At 34.0% G+C, this 22,200-nt stretch overlaps 1 protein-coding gene across 5 annotated transcripts in view; it reads left to right on the top strand.

The window, feature by feature from the left end:
- Window positions 1-22,200, top strand: part of NTRK2 (neurotrophic receptor tyrosine kinase 2) — a 405,329-nt gene that overhangs the window by 52,545 nt on the left and 330,584 nt on the right. For all 5 annotated transcript variants that reach the window (XM_031945457.1, XM_031945456.1, XM_031945458.1 and 2 more), the window contains exons 2-5: window positions 1,834-1,908; window positions 2,014-2,085; window positions 8,885-8,953; window positions 15,398-15,552. In XM_031945457.1, the coding sequence (XP_031801317.1) occupies window positions 1,834-1,908; window positions 2,014-2,085; window positions 8,885-8,953; window positions 15,398-15,552 (371 nt within the window). The remainder of the gene's footprint in view (window positions 1-1,833; window positions 1,909-2,013; window positions 2,086-8,884; window positions 8,954-15,397; window positions 15,553-22,200) is intronic.

Raw genomic sequence — 22,200 nt, 5'->3', positions numbered from 1 at the left:
ACTGGGTTTAACATCTCATGGGCCATAATCATTTTGTAATTAAGGAGATGGAAATCCAGATTGATTTATTGAAGGTCAGATAGGCAGTAAAGTCAGAGCTGGAATTGGATCCTCAATTCTTAGCAGACTGCTAGATTATGTTTTCTATATAATTTAAAATTATTTTTCATGTTCAAGTAGTTTATCACTGTTCCTAAAACATTTTAGAGACAAATTTATATTTAGGTATCCTGATGCTGCTTTAAAAATGCTTTATAAAAGTTTGATGATAGTAATTTATTTTAAAAATATTTTTATTAAAGCTTTTTCAAAACATATGCATGGATAATTTTTCAATATTTACCCTTGCAAAACTTTGTGTTCCAATTTTCCCTTTCTTACCCTCACCCCCTCCTCTAGATGGCAGGTAATACAATATGTGGTAAACATAGTAAAAATATGTTAAATCCAATATATGTATACATATTTATACAATTATCTTGCTGCACAAGAAAAATCAGATCAAAAAGGAAAAAAATGAGAAAAAAATAAAATGCAACCAAACAACAAAAAGAGTGAAAATGCTATGTTGCGATCCATACTTAGTTCCCACAGACCTCTCTCTGGGTGTAGATGGCTCTCTTCATCACAAGATCATCGGAACTGGCCTGAATCATCTCATTGTTGAAAAGAGCCATGTCAATCAGAATTGATCAGATGATGGCAATTTATTGGAATAACAATAATGATTTATAAAAATAAGAATAACATTAAAAAATTATCATAATTTTTTTACAAATTCTTTGTATTCAAAAATTAGAGTTGTAGTTCACTTTAATTTAACAAAGCATTTATTAAGTTTTTATTATGTACTCAGAATTATGCTAGGCCCAGTGAGAACACAAATAAAAAGACAACAGTGAATGTACATTCTCTCTCAATTAAGGTAAATAAACAAATAAATAAATGAGGTTAAAATAAATAAATTAAAATAGTGCATCCATTTGGTTACGTTGATATGAGGTCAATATTTTATTAGGAAATAGGGAAAGGAATAAGCACTTAAAAAGACCTACGTGTACTAGGCAATGTACTAAAAGCTCCTTTACAAATATTATCTCATTTAAAGCATTCTTTTAGCTATTGTGATAAGAATGAATAGGTATCTCTGGTTAGCTTTTGAACTATGACTGGTGATTATGTATATACATATAAATATGTGTATGTGTGAGTGCCTGCATGCATGCATACAGTGTCTGTATATATGCAATATATGTTTACAATACAGACATAGAATGATATATTACCTCTACCCAATACACATATATTACATCTATATTACACAATACACATATACATATGTATTCAGTTTCTTATAGCTTCTCAGTACATTAAAAAAAAACTAATATAAACTGCCCTTGTTAAATCTGAGAAGTGATTTCAAAGATTTGAAAAAAAAAACTTCCTGGTAATTGTGTTTCCTTAAAATTTTTCTATGTGATCAATCAGATTCTTATTAATCAATTGTTCACATTATTTCTTTCCTAATTAATTAAAACCATTTTCCAAACATACATTTCCTTCTTCAGATAAATGTAATACATCTGAGTGGCAGTGGTGGAGAGATGAAGATAAATCCCACAAATAAATCTGTGGATTACCCTCAGGGAAATTATAATCTAGCAATTTGGTAGTAGGGTTAGGGCAGAACTCCTGTTCTGGAGTATTTAAAGGAAAACTTGCTTCTTTTACTTCTTGCTTTCTTTTGGTTTGCAGCTCAAGAACTTTGAATGAGTCATTTGAAACGCTAAAATGACTACTAATCTAGAAATTTTTCTCTGCATTTTGTTGCAGTTATATTGCGAAACAGCCAAGGTTAGAGACCATCATTGAAGATGACCTGGAAGGATATGTGGGGCTTAAAAATCTGTGAGTGTTCAAATTCCTGGCTTCTATCTCAGATGTTTTTTGTTTTTGCTTTTATTGTAACTCATGCTCATTGAATACTAATACCTCCTTAATTTGTTTCTGTAGAACGGTAGTGGAATCAGGACTAATAATGGTGGCTCATCAAGCATTTCTGAAAACCCCTAATCTTCAGTACATGTGAGTAAGAGCTAATTCTGTGGTTTTCTGGGATATGATGGATACATCTCTTCTCTAGCCTCTGTTTTTCATGTATTTCTCCCAATCAAGACCTTAAAAAAATTATTTTATTGGGGGTGGGGGAAAGGAAGATTAGCATAGCTGTGATAATGACCTACAAACATCCGATCTTATTTCATTATATTATGGAAAACATACTAGAAGGGCATTAGAAGCAGCCTGTTTATTCTCCTTCTTGAACTTCTGGGTCATTTCCATGTTGTACTGAGCTGAAGCCAATTGGCAGAGTCTCATGCGAAAGCTGTTTCCCAATAGAGACTCCTTGATTCTTTCTCCCTGGAATCTTTATATGTTCCTTGGAAGAAATCAGACTTCTTGCATTGTGGGAGAAATTGACTTGGAGCATTTCCTAATACTAATGGTCTTTTCTCCACATTGGGCTTTTCACAACTACCTTCATTTTCCTAGAACGACCTGTAGTACATTGATAAAAGAGGAGGGGGAGAATCAATCAAGAAGGTTTGTAGGCTCATTAATAAGATAAAGTGCTTTGGCCAAGTCATGTTGATGTGTAGCTGACTGTTGTGAAATATAAATATTATAGAAAATGGAATAGAAACCCTATTAGCAGCGTGTTTACTGCCTTTTCCTGTTAGATGATGGTCTAAAGTCAGTAAGTTATGGTTTTCCCTGTGAAGTTTCCTCAGTAATAACAGAGATTCTCCCTCTATGATCAGACTGAAAATGTCTTTTCCTTTTGGAAAACTTATTATTACCCCATCCTGGTTTTTATAGTAACAGAAGTTGCTTTTAATGATACTTCTTGACTTCCTCATTTCCAATTTTCTCTATTGTTACCCATGTCAAATTATTTTTGGAAGATGAGTTAATATTGGCTAATTTAAGTTTATGCCATGCAGCCTCTTACTTTTATTTTAGTTTTCTTTTTTGCCCAGACCTGTGATTTTATTGGTGTAGGTAGTTATGTCAAACTCAAATAGAAATAGGGGTCACTAAACTATACATAAAGATCCTTGAGGGTTGCGTCTTGGCTAAGAAATCTACATTTTATTGTATTGTATTTTATTTTGTTAAATATTTCCCAATTACATTTTAATCTGTTTTGGGCCCACTCTGGAGTATTTAGGGACATGTGTTTGATAATTCTAGTGTAGGGAACTACACTAGAGTCAAGTGCTCAGGTGACCCTGCTAATATTTATCAAAGGAAAATATTGAACCTAGAGCTTTCTGATTCAGATTCCAGCTTTAAATTATGTTTCATGGAATGAGGCTTAACATGGAGTTATTGAAGGAAGATTGGAGGCTGAATCATTTGCGGAGTAATAATCTCTTTTAGATTACATTGACCAAATGTTTTATAGGCATTTGTTTTTGTATGGCAACATTGATTTTATAAAACCAAATATCACAACTTCATTCATATTTTGTAGGAGTCAGAGAAAACGATGCTTCTTTGAAAATGAAGTTTATAGCATTAATATATAAAATAGAAAGTAAACAGTAAGATAAGACCATAGAACTTTATTAACACATTTCCTCTGAATACTTTTTGGCAGCTGCTCTGCCATCATTTGCCTGTACACATCTAATGTCTGCGTAGGCCTTGATAACATAAACAACAGATTAGCTGGATAGTAAGAAAAGTCAGAATGCTCTAATACAATCACTTAAGTGTAATTAATAGCCTCAATAGTTGGGTTCTGGAATTTTCATTACAACTGACCTTAGACCCAAATTACTCAACAATGCCATTTAACTAGCTGTTTTGCCACACACATCACTTTTTCTAGAGTAGTGATTCATAAGCTGAGATCTATGGCTAACAGTAGTGGGCTTATTCATCCTGCTGACCGGTCAATCCACTTCATCTCACAGGAGCTGGAAGGGACCTTGGAGGTTATTGCACTTAAATTGCAGTTTTTTGCACATAGGGAAAAGAGGCCTTCGCAAGTCACATATTTGTTCTGGGGCTCATTAATATATGAGGCTGAATTCAAATTCTGGTCTTCTTGACTTTAAGCCTGTCTTCCTGATGTTTTTGTTCTTTTGTTAAAATATTGTGATTATTAGTTCTATGCTATATTTTCCCTAGCAATATAAAACAGAATAATTAGAGTAGTAAAATGTATAAAGGGGTCTTTATATGACTAAAATGAATCTAAAAAGATTTTCACAGCCCTTCAAAGAGCTTGCATTTTAAAGTAGAAAATTTAGTAAGACAGACATGTATCAAGTTTCTTAAAGGGCCAGTGTGGGGAGGAATTAATATTTTTTAAAACAATCATGATTATTATTATTATTAAAGATTTGATCTTCCTGTCTCATTCGGGCCTCAAGCACAGTGGTCACTCATAGACCAGATGCTAATAATTGATTGGTGTGGAAGTTTTAACCTGATCTGTTTTTCTGACCTGAACCAATTTGTCTCTTCTCAGGCAGTTTGGTGGCCCTTTGTTCCTAGAGGTTCACTATACTTGTGGTTTATTGATGATACCTCATCAAAATTCTCTAACTCAAAGTTACTCATTAGCTTCAGCCTTTCCTAACAGTAAGGGTTAAAGGTGTGTACCAACATGCTCAGCTAAGGAATTGAATTTACCACAAATTCATTGAATAAACTATATTCTACTAATAATAGTAATTTTTTCCAGTGATATAAGGAAGCAAACAGCAAGATTGTAAAAACAAGAAAAAATAGTGGAAAACATCACATATGTAGATAATGCAAGGTGTTTTTCATTAATAAAAACAACATTCAAAATGAAGCCTATAAGTTTGGGAGAAGAGGAAGATCCACTTAAATTATGAGGGCACAGATCTCAGCAATCTTTGACTCAGATGGGAGAGTAAAACCAAATAAATGGGTTGGCTTCTTTAGAATAGTAGGTACCGCTAAGGGCAGGGACCATTTCTCTCTTTGTCTGTGTGTCTCCAATGTTTAGTGTTGTTGCTGTTTGTACTTTGTTCTCAAAAAGGATCAATGACATCAGGATGTTGATGTCTTGACTTAAAAGTGAATTGAATTTAAGTGAGGCAGGGCTGTGCAAATCAATTAGCCCATGGCTCTCCTCTAGTCAGTAGAGTCCAGTAGCAAGACATCCACCAGGACAACTGGAGATGTCTCCAGGGGATACTTTGGCCTTTTTAAGTTAAGGTCTTCCCCAAGTCTCACTTTGTCTGAAGCCTCAAAGTTTAGTACAATTCTGTGACCTGGGAGGAGTCTAATAAACGCTTGCTCAATTGAATTGGCATCCTTGTGCCACAAATTATACTGCCACCACTGGATAACTTTTTAAGGTGGTATAGGTTGGCACAGTGAGGGACAAATGTGTGATTAAGAAACTTGAATATTTTAACAGAAATTGTTATTGGAATAGTCTCTTCTACTCAAAGGATTTCATTAGCAACTTGAAAATCAATTAAACAATCAGTAAACACTTATTAAGGATTTAATGTGTGCCAGGCACTGTGCTGATGACTGGGGATGCAGAAAGAACTAAAAAAATTCAATATACTTGCCCTCAAGGAGCTTACCATCTAAAGGGAGACAGAACATGCAAACAAACATATACAAAGAAAATTATATAAGGGGTAAATGGGAAATCATTAATGGAGAGAAAGCACCAGAAAGGTTTCCTATAACAGATGTGATTTTGGCTGAGATGTGAACCAGGGAAGCCAGTAGGTGGAGTTGAGGAGGGATAGCATTCTAGAAATGGGGACACCTAGAGAAAATGCCTGGAGCTAAAAATATACACTTAGAACATTTCAATCCAAATTATATCTTGGAGGAATACAAATTGGATTCTCTTCCCCTCCCCACCTTCTGCTCTCATGTTTGGGATATCAAAGTCATTGGCCAGGGTATTTGTAGTTCTTTCAGGATGGGAATATTGCATGTATAGATAATGATACATTCTTTAGGTCACTGGAATCCATGCCAGATCCCCAAAACTCAGTATAATTTCAAGGGTTAGGAATAAAGGTAGTAATCTTGTTTTAGAGAGATCTTTTGGAAGGTGCTAATTAATTACCTCATTAGTGTGTAAGAAGTTGTTTTCTTTCTATGTGTCTCTCTGTCTCTTGTCACTCTGTCTCCTTCCATCCCTTTCTTTGCATCTCTCTCTTTCTGTGTTCCTTATCCCCTCCCCTTTCTCTTTTGCTTTTGGCCAATAATAAGTATAGTTCATAAAAATCGTATCATACTTTGGCCCATAATATTAATCTTCATTGTGCTTTTGGCAACTCTATAGAATGTGCTGTTCTTATTGCCTCTATTATCTAGTAGATTCTCAGCAGATAGGAAGAACTTTAGGGGAAAAAAACCAGCCTTTCTCTCATTCTCTTGCTTTTTAAACACCCTCTCCAGAAGTCTGTTTTTGTAGAGGAAAAACAAATTTTTAATGAAAAATAAAAAATTGTCTCTATCCTATAGATAAAACAAAGCCAGAAAGGCTTTCCAGGTTCATTTGCTCAAAGGAAAGCAATTATTAATTCCTTTAAAAAAAAAAAAGAAATAAAGAAAAGAAAAGAAAATGAAAGAAAAGTTTTACATGGGTCTATTTTGCATTTTTCCATGTGAGTGAATAATTTGCAAATAATTTGGAGAGAGAAAACTACAACCTCACTAGACAATGGTGTGCTTGGTGTGTTGTAAATAGTATTATCATAGAATTAAGTGAAAAATGGACACACCACCGAATTTCACCTGTTCATAAACTTAGCACAAAGTCAGCATCTGAACTTTTTATATTCTTGTCTAATGAAATATTTAAGCTGCCATTTTCTTTATGCTTCACTTGCATAAGTGAACTGGATAGTTAATATCTTAATATTCATAGACATAAGCCACCTATTAGCATCTATGTTTTATTACTTTGTAAGAATTCATTATTCAGACCACCATCATCTAGAGAGCAGTCTAATTTTATCCATAAAATACTAAGTCAGAATCAATGCCAGTGGTGATATTTAGAGTGATGAAAGGCTACAGCTAAGATCTGTTCATAACTGGAAGAGATTGTTTTATGAGGCACAAGATCCAGTTACTTGTCTTTAGAAGGATTCAGGCACAGGCTGGATGCCCACTGGAGTGGATGCCTCACTTAAATCCAATTCACTTTTAAGTCAAGACATCAACCTCCTGATGTTTTGCCTTAGTATGCATGAATAAGTTCTACTGAGTTAGACAAAGCTTCTCAAGTCTCTTCTCCAACAAGGAGAATAATTCTCCACAATTCACCAAGTTTTGATCAAGAAACATGCTAATATTCCAAGAGGTATCCAAGTATAAGAAGGAAAGATGGATGGTTAGATAGCATATGTAGTTATAGAGAGCTGGCCTTACAAAACCTGGCTTCAGGTCCTGACTTTGATCCATACTGACTAGGTGACTCTGGATAAATCAATACCCCAGACAACTTTCTAAGATGAAAAGTTATAAATGTTTATGGTGTAATAGTTTTCAAACTGGTTTAGTAGTCAGCTGTTAAATTATTGGTGGGTATGAGTGAATGCTCATATATTGGAAATCAGCAAATGCTACAAAATAGAAAATTATTTATTCTCTTTCCATTGTCTAGACTTGAGAAAGTGATGGAGAAAGTGTTAATACTGCCTATTAATCCAGAGAGATGATTGTTAAATATATTTACCAGCACACCATTGACATTCCTGTACAATGGTTGAGTTCTTTGTACTTTTAAAGAACAGATCTGATGCCCTCTCCCCATCCAAAACAAAAACAACCCCCCAACTTTGGGACCTCTGGGCTATTTTAGTACAATGTGATTACTGATTTTTAAATAAACATTATTTTCTTACATTTAATTCCCATATATAAGACTAAAGCTCTAAAATTTGGATGTGTTTTATATAAATCAAAATTTCCAATTCACAAAGTAGATTAGCAGTCAAGGCTAGTATTTCAGAATTCATCCCTCTGCCTTCTAAGCCTTAATCATAGGAAATAAGATCTAATAGAATAAAATAACTTTTGAAGAGAATGTCTTCATGGCTTCAATTACTTGCTATTTATTACAAAAAACTCAACTAAATTTTCATTTGATAATGGATGAATACCATTAGGTTCCATTATCAAAAGAGTTTAGGAACAACTCTTGGGCCAAGGACTCACAGATTCACAAATATTAGCGATGATCTGAGTTAGGCCTTTTTAACTTAAAAAATTATTTGGGGGTGGGAGTTATGTGTATATCATGGATTCCTTTGGCATCAGTTCCCTCATTTATAAAATGAAGGGATTAGATCAGATGAATTCTGAGGGTCCTTCCAGATCTCAATCTAAGCTGCTATGATCCCTTTTTCCTTAGGGCATGTGACACATTTAAGTAGGAACTTGGAAAATTCTATGTTCAGAAGGTACTATGTAAGTGTTAAATATAAGTGATGTTCCTTATTGTTGAAATATTTAAATTGAGTTGAGAATGAACATTTTCTTTGGATTGTTCTTTTATTCCTTAAGAATCTTTGCAGATATTTACTAGATCATCTAAAAGATTCCTTTGTCTGTGTAGGGGTAAAAAAGACTTTTGGTATAAAAGAAAAGTTAAGAGTAATAGGGAATGTCAATTTTCCCAAACTAGTGGGATGGGATTAAAAAAGGGGATGGGGATTTTATTTATGTTATTTGCAAATGAAATAAAGATCATGTTTGAGACCAGGAAGCCATTTCATACAGTTAAATAAAATATTCTGAAATATCCTGAGTTTGAAACTTTAACCCTAAGATGCATTTGTGTTTTGATTTCTTTCAGCAATTTTACCAAGAACAAATTGACAAGTTTGTCTAGGAAGCATTTCCGTCATCTCTTCTTGACTGAGCTGTAAGTAATAATGTGTTTTGGAGAAGCTTTTTAAAAGGGAGAGCTACTTACATTTTGTGGGGGAGAAGGGAGGTAGTTTCATATAATTCTTGAACTGCAAGACAACTAAGAAATAATTGAATATTTAACGTGAGGACACTGAGGACTTGAAGGCTACGTGATTTCGTATTGTTAAGCAAACCACAGAATAGACTACTGACCAATCTACTTAATTGTGGGTAGGCCTTTAAGGATATTAGGATCTCAAGCTCTTTATTATCTGCTCCCTTCTTGTAAGCAAATTTTATTTCCCTATACTTCCCCTCCATTATTCCTAGAGATTACTTAAATGAAAAATTGATTAATGGCAATTTTACCTACATGGGTCTTGGTACAAAGGTTTGTACCATGAGAACTGGCTGGGAAATCCCACTTAGTATTAAGCATCTATAGTGAATCCCGAAAAGATGCTAATGTCTTTTTTCAGAGCTTGAAACTCTGGGCATATTTGTCTAAAGAACTTTTACTCTATAGTATCTGGAGATTCAGCTGGTTATTCTTGGTGTTTGGATGGTTTTTTGTGTGTTTGTTGGATGGGAACAAATGCTGTTGTCCTAGGGTAGTGATATTATACCTTGTATATATTATAAAAGTTGAGTCTTTTCACAGACTCTGTTGGGTTATGTTGTCTTTTGAGGACCAGAAAGATTTGCAGCCTGGTTCAACAACTAAATAATGCCACCTATAAATTGAATGCCAGAGATACAAGTTTGCTTGGAGGCAAGTCTGTCTCCAGATTCATGTCTGAGATGATAATGCTCTGAGATCCTAGCCTCACCTACAAAAAGAGATTTGGGGTTATGTGGGACAGTAGTGAACAGAAAAACAATCAGACACTCTCAGAGTAAGAAAAAGCAAAAAGGGGTTTATTACAGTCTCACAAGAAAGGACATTTCCCATCTGACAAGGTGTTTGTCAGTAAAAGGAGCGCAAAGTATGAACTGCAGAACACCAAATTAAATAAAATAGAAGCCCCTCTCCCCCCTTGACCTTTTTTCCCATTGTCTGGGGGAGTCCAGGCTTATATCCTAAATCTGGAAATCTATCCCAGAAACAAAAGAACACAAGTCAATAATAATAAACTTTTAATTTAAATTTCCCTAGAGAAGTGCTATACAAGCAAATATTTTTGGATAAGAGAATTCAAAGCCATCATCTTTAAAAGAAATACTTCATGTGGCATTTGGGGGTCATAATCTCCTCATTCTTACAATATGAATGAATGAGAAAGCATTTATTAGACGTTTACTAAGTATTTGTCATTGTGCTAAATGATGGCTATACAATGATCACTAAACAGCTGATTCCTGTCCTCAAGTATCTTCTATTCTGATGGGGGGAGATAATGTATATAGGAAAAATCCAAGCAAGAGAGTTTTGTTCCAGAGAGGTGGAAAGGGGATTAGGACTCAGATTCATTATGGAGGGTGTTGATCCATATGGGAAGGAGGACATAACTGGGGCACAAAGAGAACTATGTATCCTTGATGGCTGGATGGATAGGAAAAAAAAATTGAATTGTAGACTTTTGTCTGAGCCAGCCAGTAGACAATTTGAGCTAAATGGGTTAACTTGAATATACATAATCACCAAACAAGTTGAACAATCCCAGGGTTGGAACTCCAAAACCATTAGGTTAACTTCCCTAGGAACTAGAGCAGGGACTCAGGAGGACCTTGGGCACAGAGGTCTCAGTATCAAGTCTTGTGTGGAGGGTTCTGGTCCAAGTGGAAAGGAACAGAATGGCACAGCAGACAGATGGTCAGATGACCTTCATGGCTGGTGGTTTGATCAGCTGGGAAGTTGAAGTCGGATCTGCCTTCCAAGATCAGCCAATAGATATAGTGGAGTGAGTAAGCTAGTTTGCTGGCAGGCAGTCATCAGTCAACTGATTCCCCTTCCTTTCCTATCCTGCATATCCTTAATATTTTTATGTCACTTCTCATATGCAAGTTATCGATGGTGACAAAACACAGTTTGTTTCAGCCCATTGTGTGTTTTTGCATTACTCTTTGGGGTTGTTCATAATTGATGTTCTTCTGAGATCACATTATTCAAAAATTGTCCTTGAAAGACATTCCTGTGTCAGTCATCTCTTTCTATTCTGAAATTTATTTGTTTCCTCTTTCTCATGAAGAATTTTGACATGTAAATACAAATTGAAGACTCCATAATGAGCTACCTCTTCAAACAACTTTTTTTCTTCCATGTAGGAATTGACAACTATATACTGAAAAGCATCTGACATTTTTATCTAGGCCATAATATATGGGGAATCTAATCAAGGAAGAAAAAAAGAAAAATCTATAATCTTTTGGGTTTTTTTTAGAATACTTAAGAATCTTCTCAGCCTATTGATAATTCTTTACTGGGGTTGAGGAAGACTGAATTGTTTCCTTATTTGTGCCATTGAATACATAAATGACTTTTCTATATAAAATGAATCCTCTGAAAAATGTTAGTCAAACCATAGAAATATGGTATTGGCTAATGAGATAAAGTTTGAAGGAATCTCAGTTCTTTGAAAGAGAGATAGGAAACAAATACAAAGTATCATCATTATTCCTTGTGGTGTACCTTAAAGATCAGAGATCCAGCAAAGCTGGAATTTGCTCATTTTTCAGATTAGGAAATTGAGACCCAAAAGGGTGAACTGACTTGCCCAATATCATATATTTAATAAGGAAAATGGCTTGCTTATATTGCTTTCAATCTTGTAAAACCTTTCACACGCAGTCTTTCATTTGATTTTTATAACACTTCTATCAAGTAGATGCTTTTTATTTATTTATTTATTTATTTTTACAATTGAGGAAACAGGCTCAGAGAGCTTTTCCTAGGGTCACAGAACTAGGAAGAGGCTGAAGTAGGATTTGAATACAGGTCATCTAAATCCATATAGCCAGTACTCCTGCTCTAGTGTATATAAAATTGTCTTTTGAAAGGAGAGATGGGAGCATCCTCAAAGATCAAATAATTATTTCTAGTGTTTAGCTGTTTAAAACATTATATGATAGGTTGTGTTGAGTGTATAACCTTTCAGGCCACAATAGTGTTTTATTTACTCCTTTTACATTGCTACTGGGGGAAAAGGGAAGTAGCCAAGGGAAAAAAAAATAACAACACAAAACCACAAGAAAAATCTTTAACTGCTTATTTACAATCCTCAGTGGTCTATTTAAAATGAATCCCATTTATGGTAATGTGACTTTAAATGAGGCCATTTTAAACAGTTACTTTGGAGCTGTCTGACATTAACCACAGGGCTACAGATTTGGGTGGAGAATAGGGCTTGGCCTAAGACACTTCATTCACAACAGTGGCTTTTAGACTGGGTAATAAGAAGCTCAGGGCTCCCTAGAGGCAACTTCAGAGTTTTTCTTTGGTTTTTTTCTCTTTCAAGAAAGAGTGATTCTGGTGGTGATATTTCATTTGCATTTGCTAAATCCCCTCCTAGTCTCTCCAACAGTTTGATAGCTATGGTCCCAATTCCTGGTATGAAGATTAATTCAATTCTATTTAACTACCATTGATATAATACTCTAAGTATAATGCATGGCACTTGGGCTTTAAGGATGCAAAGATTCAAATGTAACATCCCCTGATCTCAGGGAGCTAGCTTTCTGCTGCAGCCAATGTAGAAATCTCTCCTCACATCAACTGAAGTTTTTAATTGTCACCTACTTGACAAAGCAATGCAAAGGATTCTTTTGCATTTATGGAGAAATAAAGGAAAAATAGTGAACATAATTGATGGGATTAAGATAAACTAGGATAAAAATGCCCTGAAATGTGCAGTACATGGAGTGGGAGCTGAAATATATAGTGAAAAAAATTCCCCATCCCCTAAAATTGTTCTGCTATTGAACTGCCTTTGATAATTTCCTGAAAATGTTTTTTTAAGTTAAAATGTGACTTTTAATTGTAAAAACTATTTTCTGTAACTAAAGTCATCTCAACCTCCACAAACCATTTGATTCATATCTATCTATACAAGTTTGATATATACGTCATAGAAATTATATGTGCAACAAAACACAACAAATATAAGTACCATTTTCATCTGATCATTGGGGTTAATTCCAAACTTCTTTGGGCCCTTGGAATTACTCCCAATTAAGCATCAGTAGAATTTTCAAACAATATCATTCTGATAGTATTCACCCTAATGAGATTTTCCCAAAATTTAACTGAGCCCCTTACTTTTCATTTATCCTCTTTCAGTTGTTTTGTTGTACTTAAGTGTCTCCCATGATTTTCTCTGTTCACTCTATCACTAATTGATCCTCCTTTATTATTTCCATCTTTTCTGAAGTCTTTGACAATCCTTACTCCTTTCTTCTGAGAATATCTTCTGAATTCTTATAAATTGCTCTTCTGAATCCCTAGAAAGTCTTTTTGTTTCTCTTCCTTTCTGGTGACTCTTTCTTTCTTCTTCTTTTTTTTTTTTTTTTTTTTTTTTTTTGCTGAGGCAATTGGGGTTAAGTGATTTTTCCCAGAGTCATACAGCTAGGGGCTGTTAAATGTCTGGGGCCAAATTTTAACTCAGGTCTTCCTGAGTTCAAGGTGACACTTTCTATATCATTATGATGACTTTTTGCCATGTAGAGAGGTAACCTGTGGTGCAATGGTTAGAGTGCTGGATCTCAAGTCAACAAGACCTGAGTTTAAATTCTGTCTCAGATACTTCCTAGTTGTGTGACCTTTAATTTCCTCTAAAAGACAATAATAATAACCATACCTACCTTTGAAGAATTGAGATGAAGATCAAATGAAATGATATTTGTAAAAGCACTTAGCATGTTGCCTGGGCATACAGTAAGAGCTATATAAAGGCTTATTCTTTCCTCCTTTTTTTTTTTTTTTTTTTTTTGTGAATGTGGGTGTACCTTTGAACTCTAGCTATGCAGTCCTCCATTAACTGGCCCTGCTCTATCACTCCAAATGCATATTCTATAAATCTCCATTAGAAATCTTGTGACCTGGATTTGACTTCAGTGTCCATAAGTCTGAATCCTGGCTCTTTGCTTACCACTAGTGTGACCTTTGGTAAACCACTTAACCTCTCTATAGCTCAGTTTCCCAATCCAGAAAATGAGGAGGTTGAGTTGCATAACTTTGAAAATCCCTTCCTGCTCTAAATCTCTGATACAATCATCTTGCACATTAAGTCATGGTTATCCTTTCTTCCTAGAATTTCTTCTAATTTCTTTGTGTCAATCTTCCCCTTTCTTTGAAAGATCCATTTCAAGACATTTGCCTCAAAATAAACTTCCTTGATTAATTATAACACCCCCTTTGATTACTGAACAGCCCCCTTCTTTATAGTCTGTAGTGCTTACAATCACCGTTGGTGATAAAGGATAATTTAGAAACCACTTTGACCTCTCATTTTATGAAAGAGGAAACTGAATCACAGAGTGGACTTTTCTATAGTCACATATGTGGGGTAGTGACCAGGCTTGGATTAGAACCATAGTTTCCCTTCCTTCTGTATAGATTATAACATTTGATCTATAAGCTGATATTTTTTACATGCAGTTGATTTGTTTCCCAATATAACCAATCAATCAACATTTTAAAATTTAAATCAACACATTAATTATTGTATGCCAAGTGTTGTGCTTAGAACCAAGGTCAGAAAAAGAAACATATACAGTACCTGCTCTCAATTCTAATAGCACATGTATATTTGTAAAGTACTCTAGGAATACTTTAGCATACCTTGTTTAACTTTTTTATAGTAGGTAATTAATAAATATGTATTGATTGAATGAATAAACTCTAGTGATTGCCTTCAATTTTTTCCCATGCTACATTTTTTTCTAACTTCCTTACATGAGGGGATTGTGGGACTACATGTTTTGAAAAACAGGCTAATTGGGTGATTAAAGTTAGACTAACCCTGTATAAATATAATGCAATCCACAAATTATGTCACATTCCAAATTTAGCAAGTCAACAGACATATATAGTCACAGATACGACAGAAACAATTAAGTTAGTGAATCTTACTTAAGTTTCATAGTTTTCTCTTTGACTTTAGTTTCCACATGTGGTTTTTATTTTTATGTTGTTTACAATACTTTTTAGTAGGTAGAAGTGGGATAGATATTTTCACTATACATTATATGTTAATTTCCAACAAGATGGAATGCTTAACACATACTAAAGTTTGATAATTATTGAGTGGAATAATTTATGTTTTTTTTTTAATTTCCTCAATTTAGCTCTCTTTACTTTTAATAATCCAAACTTCCTTTATTTTATATAGATAATACATTGATTTCTAAGAATTACTGACAAGAAACAATAATACATTTTAATAAAGCTCACAATGTTCTTTGAATGCTGGTGCAATTGAAACAAAATTTGATATCATTTCCTCTCTCTTTTTTTTTTAAGAACTTTAGTGGGCAATCCATTGAAGTGCTCTTGTGACATCCTATGGATCAAGACATTCCAAGAGACTAAATCCAATTCAGAGATGCAGGATTTATACTGCACAAATGAAAACAAACAGAAGATTGCTCTGAAAGACCTGAAGATACCCAACTGTGGTAATTAAACTTTCTGTCCAATACTTGTTAAAGTTTCCTTTCATTTGAGCATAGCTGCTTTGGATATGAGAAGGAAGGAAAACAGATTTGATTACTGCAATTAAAAAATGTATAGAGTGTGATATTAATGTCTTTAGAAAATTAGGTGCCATACAGAGAAATCAGATGGCATCAACAAATCCAAGCATTTAATATGGACAAAAAACATTGAGGTTGATGTAAGGTCATGACAAAGGAACACTGGGTGATGGAAGGAATAGCATGGGCAAAGACAATTCAATCCAGCCTGAGCACTCAGATTTCAGAGTTGTTCTTGGTGACTTATGTCTGATTGATTGGATACTGGACCTACATAAACCACCTTTTGTAAGTGTCACTTTTTCCCCCACTTATCTGCCCTTAAATTTTCTATTCCAGACATTTAATTTCTATTTAAGCAACCAGAAAAGAATGCTTTCCTCCTGTTTCTCTTTTCCCACATACAAATAGTTTTGGATTTTAAAATAAGGTCCAATTATACCAATACATGCAGAATCTGAACACACAAGACATACAGACTCACATATGTGTCATTTTATTCTTCTTGAAGAACAGATATTTATTGAGCATTATAGTATGTTATATGGAAATCAGACTCTCCTTTCTTTAAAAACCTCTAAAGAAGGAGAATTTGAAATCTTAAAGTATTTCAGGACATAGCTTAAAAAATCTAACAATAACATAATAAACTATATTTTTACATGTACAAATTTTCCTTGTATGTTTATAAACTTGTATATTTATAAACTCCTGTGGAATGTAGAGTTCATGGAAGACAGTATACCAAGTGACGTATTTATTATATTCTGGTATATTTTTTAACAGGTAGACATATTTAAGAAATTTAAGAGAAGAATTTAAGAAGTAAGCCTTGAGGCAGCTAGGTGGTACAGAAGATGGAGGACCTGAGTTCAAATCCAGCTTTTTCCACTTGACACTTGGCAAATTACTTAAACCTGCTTGCCTTGTCAAAGGGGAAAAATGACTCTTGCCCATGAGGAGCTTACAAAATAAGTTGGGCAAATAAATAGCAAACATTTAATTCTTTGTTTTCATCAAGTTCTAATACAGGGATTTTTAAATCACTTTTTGTATCATGGACTCCTTTGTCAATCTGGTGGAGCCTTTTTTCAAAATAGAGCTTTGAAATAATTGAAAGAAATGTTACATATCAGCTAGAGGTTAGAGAAAATAAACATGTAATTTTTCTTCCTATCAAAGACCCTAGATCTTCTGAAGTCTGTGCACCATGAATCATAATTTAGGAACTCCTATCCTAGAGTTTGGAGGCAAATTTTATTTTAATATGAAGCCAGAATTATATGTTTATGTCCAAGGTTAGTTACTCTCTGAGGTTGTTAAAAAAAAAAAAAAAAAACAGGGGAGGGGTGATGTTTCTCTAACAGGACTTGGAGAACAGAATTAGGAGTTTCCTGTAGTCCTTTCTGCCAGAGGATGAAGACAAAGAGTTGACATATGATAACATGCAGGGGTACCTCCTCCTAATGGAGAGAGTGGGCATTGTTTATCCTGGCAATTTGCCTCAGCTTTCCTTAATTTTTAGCAGCTTATTTCCTGACTCATACCACAGTGGTTGCTCTCTGCTGTGATGTACTGAAGAGAGAAGTTGCCTAAAAGTTTGACAAGTGCAGTGTTGTGTCAGCTGGCTTTTTAGTCAACTGCTCAAATTCCTACCAATTTTTTTTTTTTTTTTGTTATTCACACGACTTAGGGGAAAGAGGAATGGAATTTGAACTCTATTCCCAATTTACTAAGATGTCACAAATTATGGTAATAGATGTACATTTATATAGCAAATCACAGTTAAAAAGAATTTTACAAACATGATCCTCACAATGACCTTAAGAGATTGGGAGTGAAAAGTAGTATTATCCTTTTGGGGCAGATGAGAAAAATCAGGTTCATATTCAGCCCTGCCTTGTCTGACCCCCTTCGCCTTCAAACCCCATGATATCCATTTTACCCCAGATTCACACTATTTGATTTTAGCATTGAAGCTGGTGAAAATGTATGTGTAATTCTCCTCAATGTTTATTATTCAGAGGTCATTTCGTTACAGAGAAGGGAATTGTTAAATATCTCCAACAAATCTTTCTCTTCTGTTTTCAAAAATCTCCAGGGAAGGAAGATGAACTCAAGGGAGAATTCCAGTAAATGCATTTAAAATCCTAGAATATCTCAGGATACTATTTTTAAAAATTAATAATTTAGGGCTGTAGTTCTCAAAATATGATCTGGGGATATGTGTGACTTCTTGAGAGACTTTCAGGGGTCTGTGAGGTCAAAGCTATTTTTATGGTAATATGAAAACATTTTAATTTCAAATAATGGAAAACAGCAATAGATATAACTCATAAAAAGCTCTGGGATGCTCAATAATTTTTAATAATGTAAACAGATCCTGAGATTTAAAAAGTTTATGAGATGCTTATTTAGGACTTTGGTTTAAAAGAAAATATTTCCATTTAATTACTTAGTAAATAACAACACATTGGGGCAGCTAGGTGGCGCAGGGGATAGAGCACCAGCTTTGAAGTCAAAAGGAGTTCAAATGTGATCTCAGATATTTAACGCTTCCTAGCTGTGTGACTCTGGGCAAGTCACTTAACTCTAATTGCCTCAGCAATAAAATAAATAAATAAATAACAACACATCACACAGGTATTCTGTATGTGTAAATAAAATGCTGTCTCTCTTAATGCAGAATTGACACTTCTTGCCCAGTCTCAGTAGGAATATACATTTTGAGTTATTAGTGAGAATGTGATGTTGTTTGAAAGAATGAAGGACTTTGAGTAAAGAAGACCTACTAACCACATGACCCCAGGGTCTGGTGTGGAGCCTTAGTTTCCTCAGCTGTGAAATAGGGACTATTTACCAAATGTGAAATCTACTTTGGAGAGTTTTTGTGAGGCTTAAATGAGATAAAATGCATAGTGTCTCGCAAGCTTTAAAGCACTGTTGAAATGTGAGCTGTTATTATTAGCATCCACATTTATACAGAAGCAATGCCAGTGTTCACAATTGTCAGAGGGAAACTCTATAAAACTTAATGTACTGTGTTATTTGGCAGGCTCTTTTGTCTGCCTAGTGTCTGGGTGTTCTAGGTCTTATTTTGTATTTCTATTCTTCATTTAGCTTTATCAGTTCCAGCTTTGCTACTATAAAAAGAGACCATACAAATTGGACAGTGGTTATTTGTAGTGTGTGGATTTCAATTCTATTTACCAAACTTTTATGCTGAGGAAATTAGACATTAAAATACAGCAGATTTTTAGTTCAATTACAAAGGTAGCTCCCAGAGCAGTTCTATCTAGTTTGGCATTTTGCACATTGTAAATTCTTAAAACTACACCAAGGGTCTATTTTTCAGTATATGGCTTGGTTTCTTAGTTTGTCTTTCTTTCTGTCTTATGGTAGAAACCTTTCTTCTAAAGTCTCATCATGGCAAAGTCAAGCATTTGCCGCTTGTGTATTTGTTCTTACAACTAATTTTTCACAAATATATATACTTTTAAAATTTTCAATTTAAATACTTATTTCTGAGATTAATTTTATTTAATTAATTTTTTTGAGTTTTAATGAGCAATTTAATTTTTAATTAGCAAAAATCAATTTTCTCTCATTCTCCCTATTAAAAAAAAAAGAAGGCCTTGTTACTGATACGCATATTCAACCAAAACAATTTCTCTTATTGGCAATGTCTAACAAATACATATTTGTTCATTGAAAAGATAAAACTAATTTTAACAATAAGCATTTAAATTAGTAATTTAAAAAGTATACTTGTGACAAACAAAGGTGATGGATTCAGGATGTGGAATGAGAACTATGATGAGAAACTTGAGAGTAAACTTTTTCTCATTTCCTTCATTGGGGAAAAAAAATACTTGTAACAAATGTGCATAGTTAAGCAAAACAAATGTCTTCACTAGCTAAAAAACATAGTTCTCATTCTTTAAGTTCATTAGTGCTCTGTCAAGAAGTGGGGTTATATCTTTCATCATCAGTAATCTGGAATCACTGGAGGTCCTTTTATTGATCAGAGTTTTTATGGCTTTCATAGTTATTTCTTTTTATAGCGTTATTATTATTGTATCAGTTTTGATTGAATATGTATATGAATAACAAGGCCTTTTTTTCAATTGGGAGAATGAGAGAAAATTTATTTCTCTGATTGGCAATGTCTAAAAAACACATTTTTGTTCATTGAAAAAATAAAGCTAATTTTTAACAATAATATATCTGGCCACTGGACCCAGAGGCTTTGAAAGGGAAAGTGAGGTAGGTGACCTTGCACAATCCTCCCTAATCCAATTTACTTGCATGTCATTGCATCACCTACCTGATGTCATGGTCCTCTTGGAGAATAAAGGACAACTAATAACAGTTACTCTACTGCTTCTACTCACTTCACACTGTCTCAGTTCATAGTGGTCTTCCAAAGTTTCTCTGAAAACATCTTCTTTATATTTTCTCATGGCATAATAATATTACATTACATTTTTCTACCATAATGTATTCAGACATTCCCTAAATGACAGAAACCCATTTAATTTTCAATTCTTTGCTACTACAAAAAGAGATGTTATAAATATTTGTGTACATATTGTTCCTTTCCTACTTCCTTTGATCTCTTTAGTGTCCAGATTTGCTAATGGTATTGCTGAGTCAAAGGACATGCACAAATTAGTAACCATTTATTGCATAGCTCCAAATTACTTTCCAGAATATGCATACCAATCTATAGCTCTACTAATAGTGTATTAAAATACTGGTTTTCCCATAGCTCCTCTCATATTTTAAATTCTGTGTGTGTGTGTGTGTGTGTGTGTGTGTGTGTGTGTGTGTGTAGGGATTTCAGAGTTACCACAATTTATATTTTTTTAATTATTAGTGATTTGGAACATTTTTATAGCTATTGAAAACTTGGATTTCTTCCTCTGAAAACTTATGATTTATTTCCTTTGATCATTTATCAATTTTGGAATGGCTCCCCTTCTTAGAGATTTGAATAGTTTCCTTATGTCACTTAGAAATGAAACCTTTAGCAGTGAAGGTTGCTGCAAAGATTTTTTTCCTCCATCTCTGCTTCTTTTCTAATTTTTATTGCTTAAAAACTTTTTAATGTTGCATGATCAAAATTGTTCATTTATATTTTGTGATTCTCACTATCCCTTGTTTGATCATGTATTCTTTTCTTAGCCAAAGAGAAAGGTAATTTCTTAGTTGGTCCTTTGACAAAAATTGGCTGTTTGATCCAGGTAAGCCATTTAAACTTTTAGGGTTATAGTTCACTTTGTATGAACATAAGTTATAGGAAGGTGCTGGAATTTCCTCTTTGGAAAGTTCATAATATCAGTGACAGTATAAATTCTTATATTAATCCCCTAGAAAGTGAATATAAAAATGATAATAGCTAACATGTATGTAGTATATACTATGTGGTAAGCATTGTATTAAGTACCTAAAAATAGGTACTATTACCCCCATTTTACAGCTGTGGAAAGTGAGGCAAACAGGGCTTAAGTAACTTGCTTTGAGTAATACAGTTAGGAAGTGTCTGAGGCTGGATTTGAATTTTAATCTTTCTGACTCCAGGATCAGTGACCCATTATTAGCTCATAGAAGGTAGTTTGTGGGGCAGAGAAGCGATTAGGAAAGGTTTCATGTAAAAAATGATACTTGAACTGAATTTTGAAGGAAACAAAGGATTCTGAATCAAACATTCGTATTCTTTCCTCTGAATTATTTAGGAATTTATCATTTTCCCTTTATGTGTTAACTAGTTTTCTATATTTATCATCAATGAATTTTGCTAGTTTATTACAAGTCTCTTCTTTCATTTTTTAATACCCTTTAGAACTGAGGAGAGATTTAAGCAGTGCCATTCCCATCAGTAGCAGTCAGAAACACCTAGAATACTTTAAAACATCTGTCTCCCACAGAGAATATCCCTGAAGAGAAACATGTTGTGATGTGTTTCCCCACAAGATACTTGTGAATCTTAAAAAAAAACTTTATTAATCATAGAGCAACAAAACACATTACTATACAATTTCAATGCCAGTTGAAATAACGGGCAGCTATGAATGCCGATTTCAAAGATTTTTATTCAATCAAGCAAATTTCTTTTTCTTAAAGTGTGAAAAATTATACTTTTTCTATTACTAAATCTGTAGTGAGAGAATAAATAATTACAAATTCATATTGAAATAGAATGGTCCATCTCTGTTTCTTCCTGTTTCTTTAATGGAGATGTTCATTAGATAGTGTATTTGTAAAATGGCTCACTCAGAGTTTCATTTAATTATGTATCAAGGAGCAAATCTTCACATCAAAGAACAATGCTTTATTTTCTTTATACTTTTTGAGACAGCTAGGTGACACTGTGGATAGAATGCTGGAGATAGGAAGACCTCAATTCAAATCTGCCCTTAGACACTGCCTAGTTGAGTGACCCTAGACAAGCCACTTAATCTTTTTCTGCCTTGTCTCTTTCTTTAATTGTAAAATAGGGATCATACATTCCAGGATTGTGGTAAGGATCAGAAGAAGTAGTATTTATAGAGTGCTTAGCTCCAGTGC

The sequence above is a fragment of the Sarcophilus harrisii genome, chromosome 1 (assembly GCF_902635505.1).
Source record: "Sarcophilus harrisii chromosome 1, mSarHar1.11, whole genome shotgun sequence".
In the NCBI taxonomy this organism is placed as follows: domain Eukaryota; kingdom Metazoa; phylum Chordata; class Mammalia; order Dasyuromorphia; family Dasyuridae; genus Sarcophilus; species Sarcophilus harrisii.
Note: the sequence above shows the minus strand (reverse complement) of the source record. Positions and strands in the feature narration are given on the sequence as shown.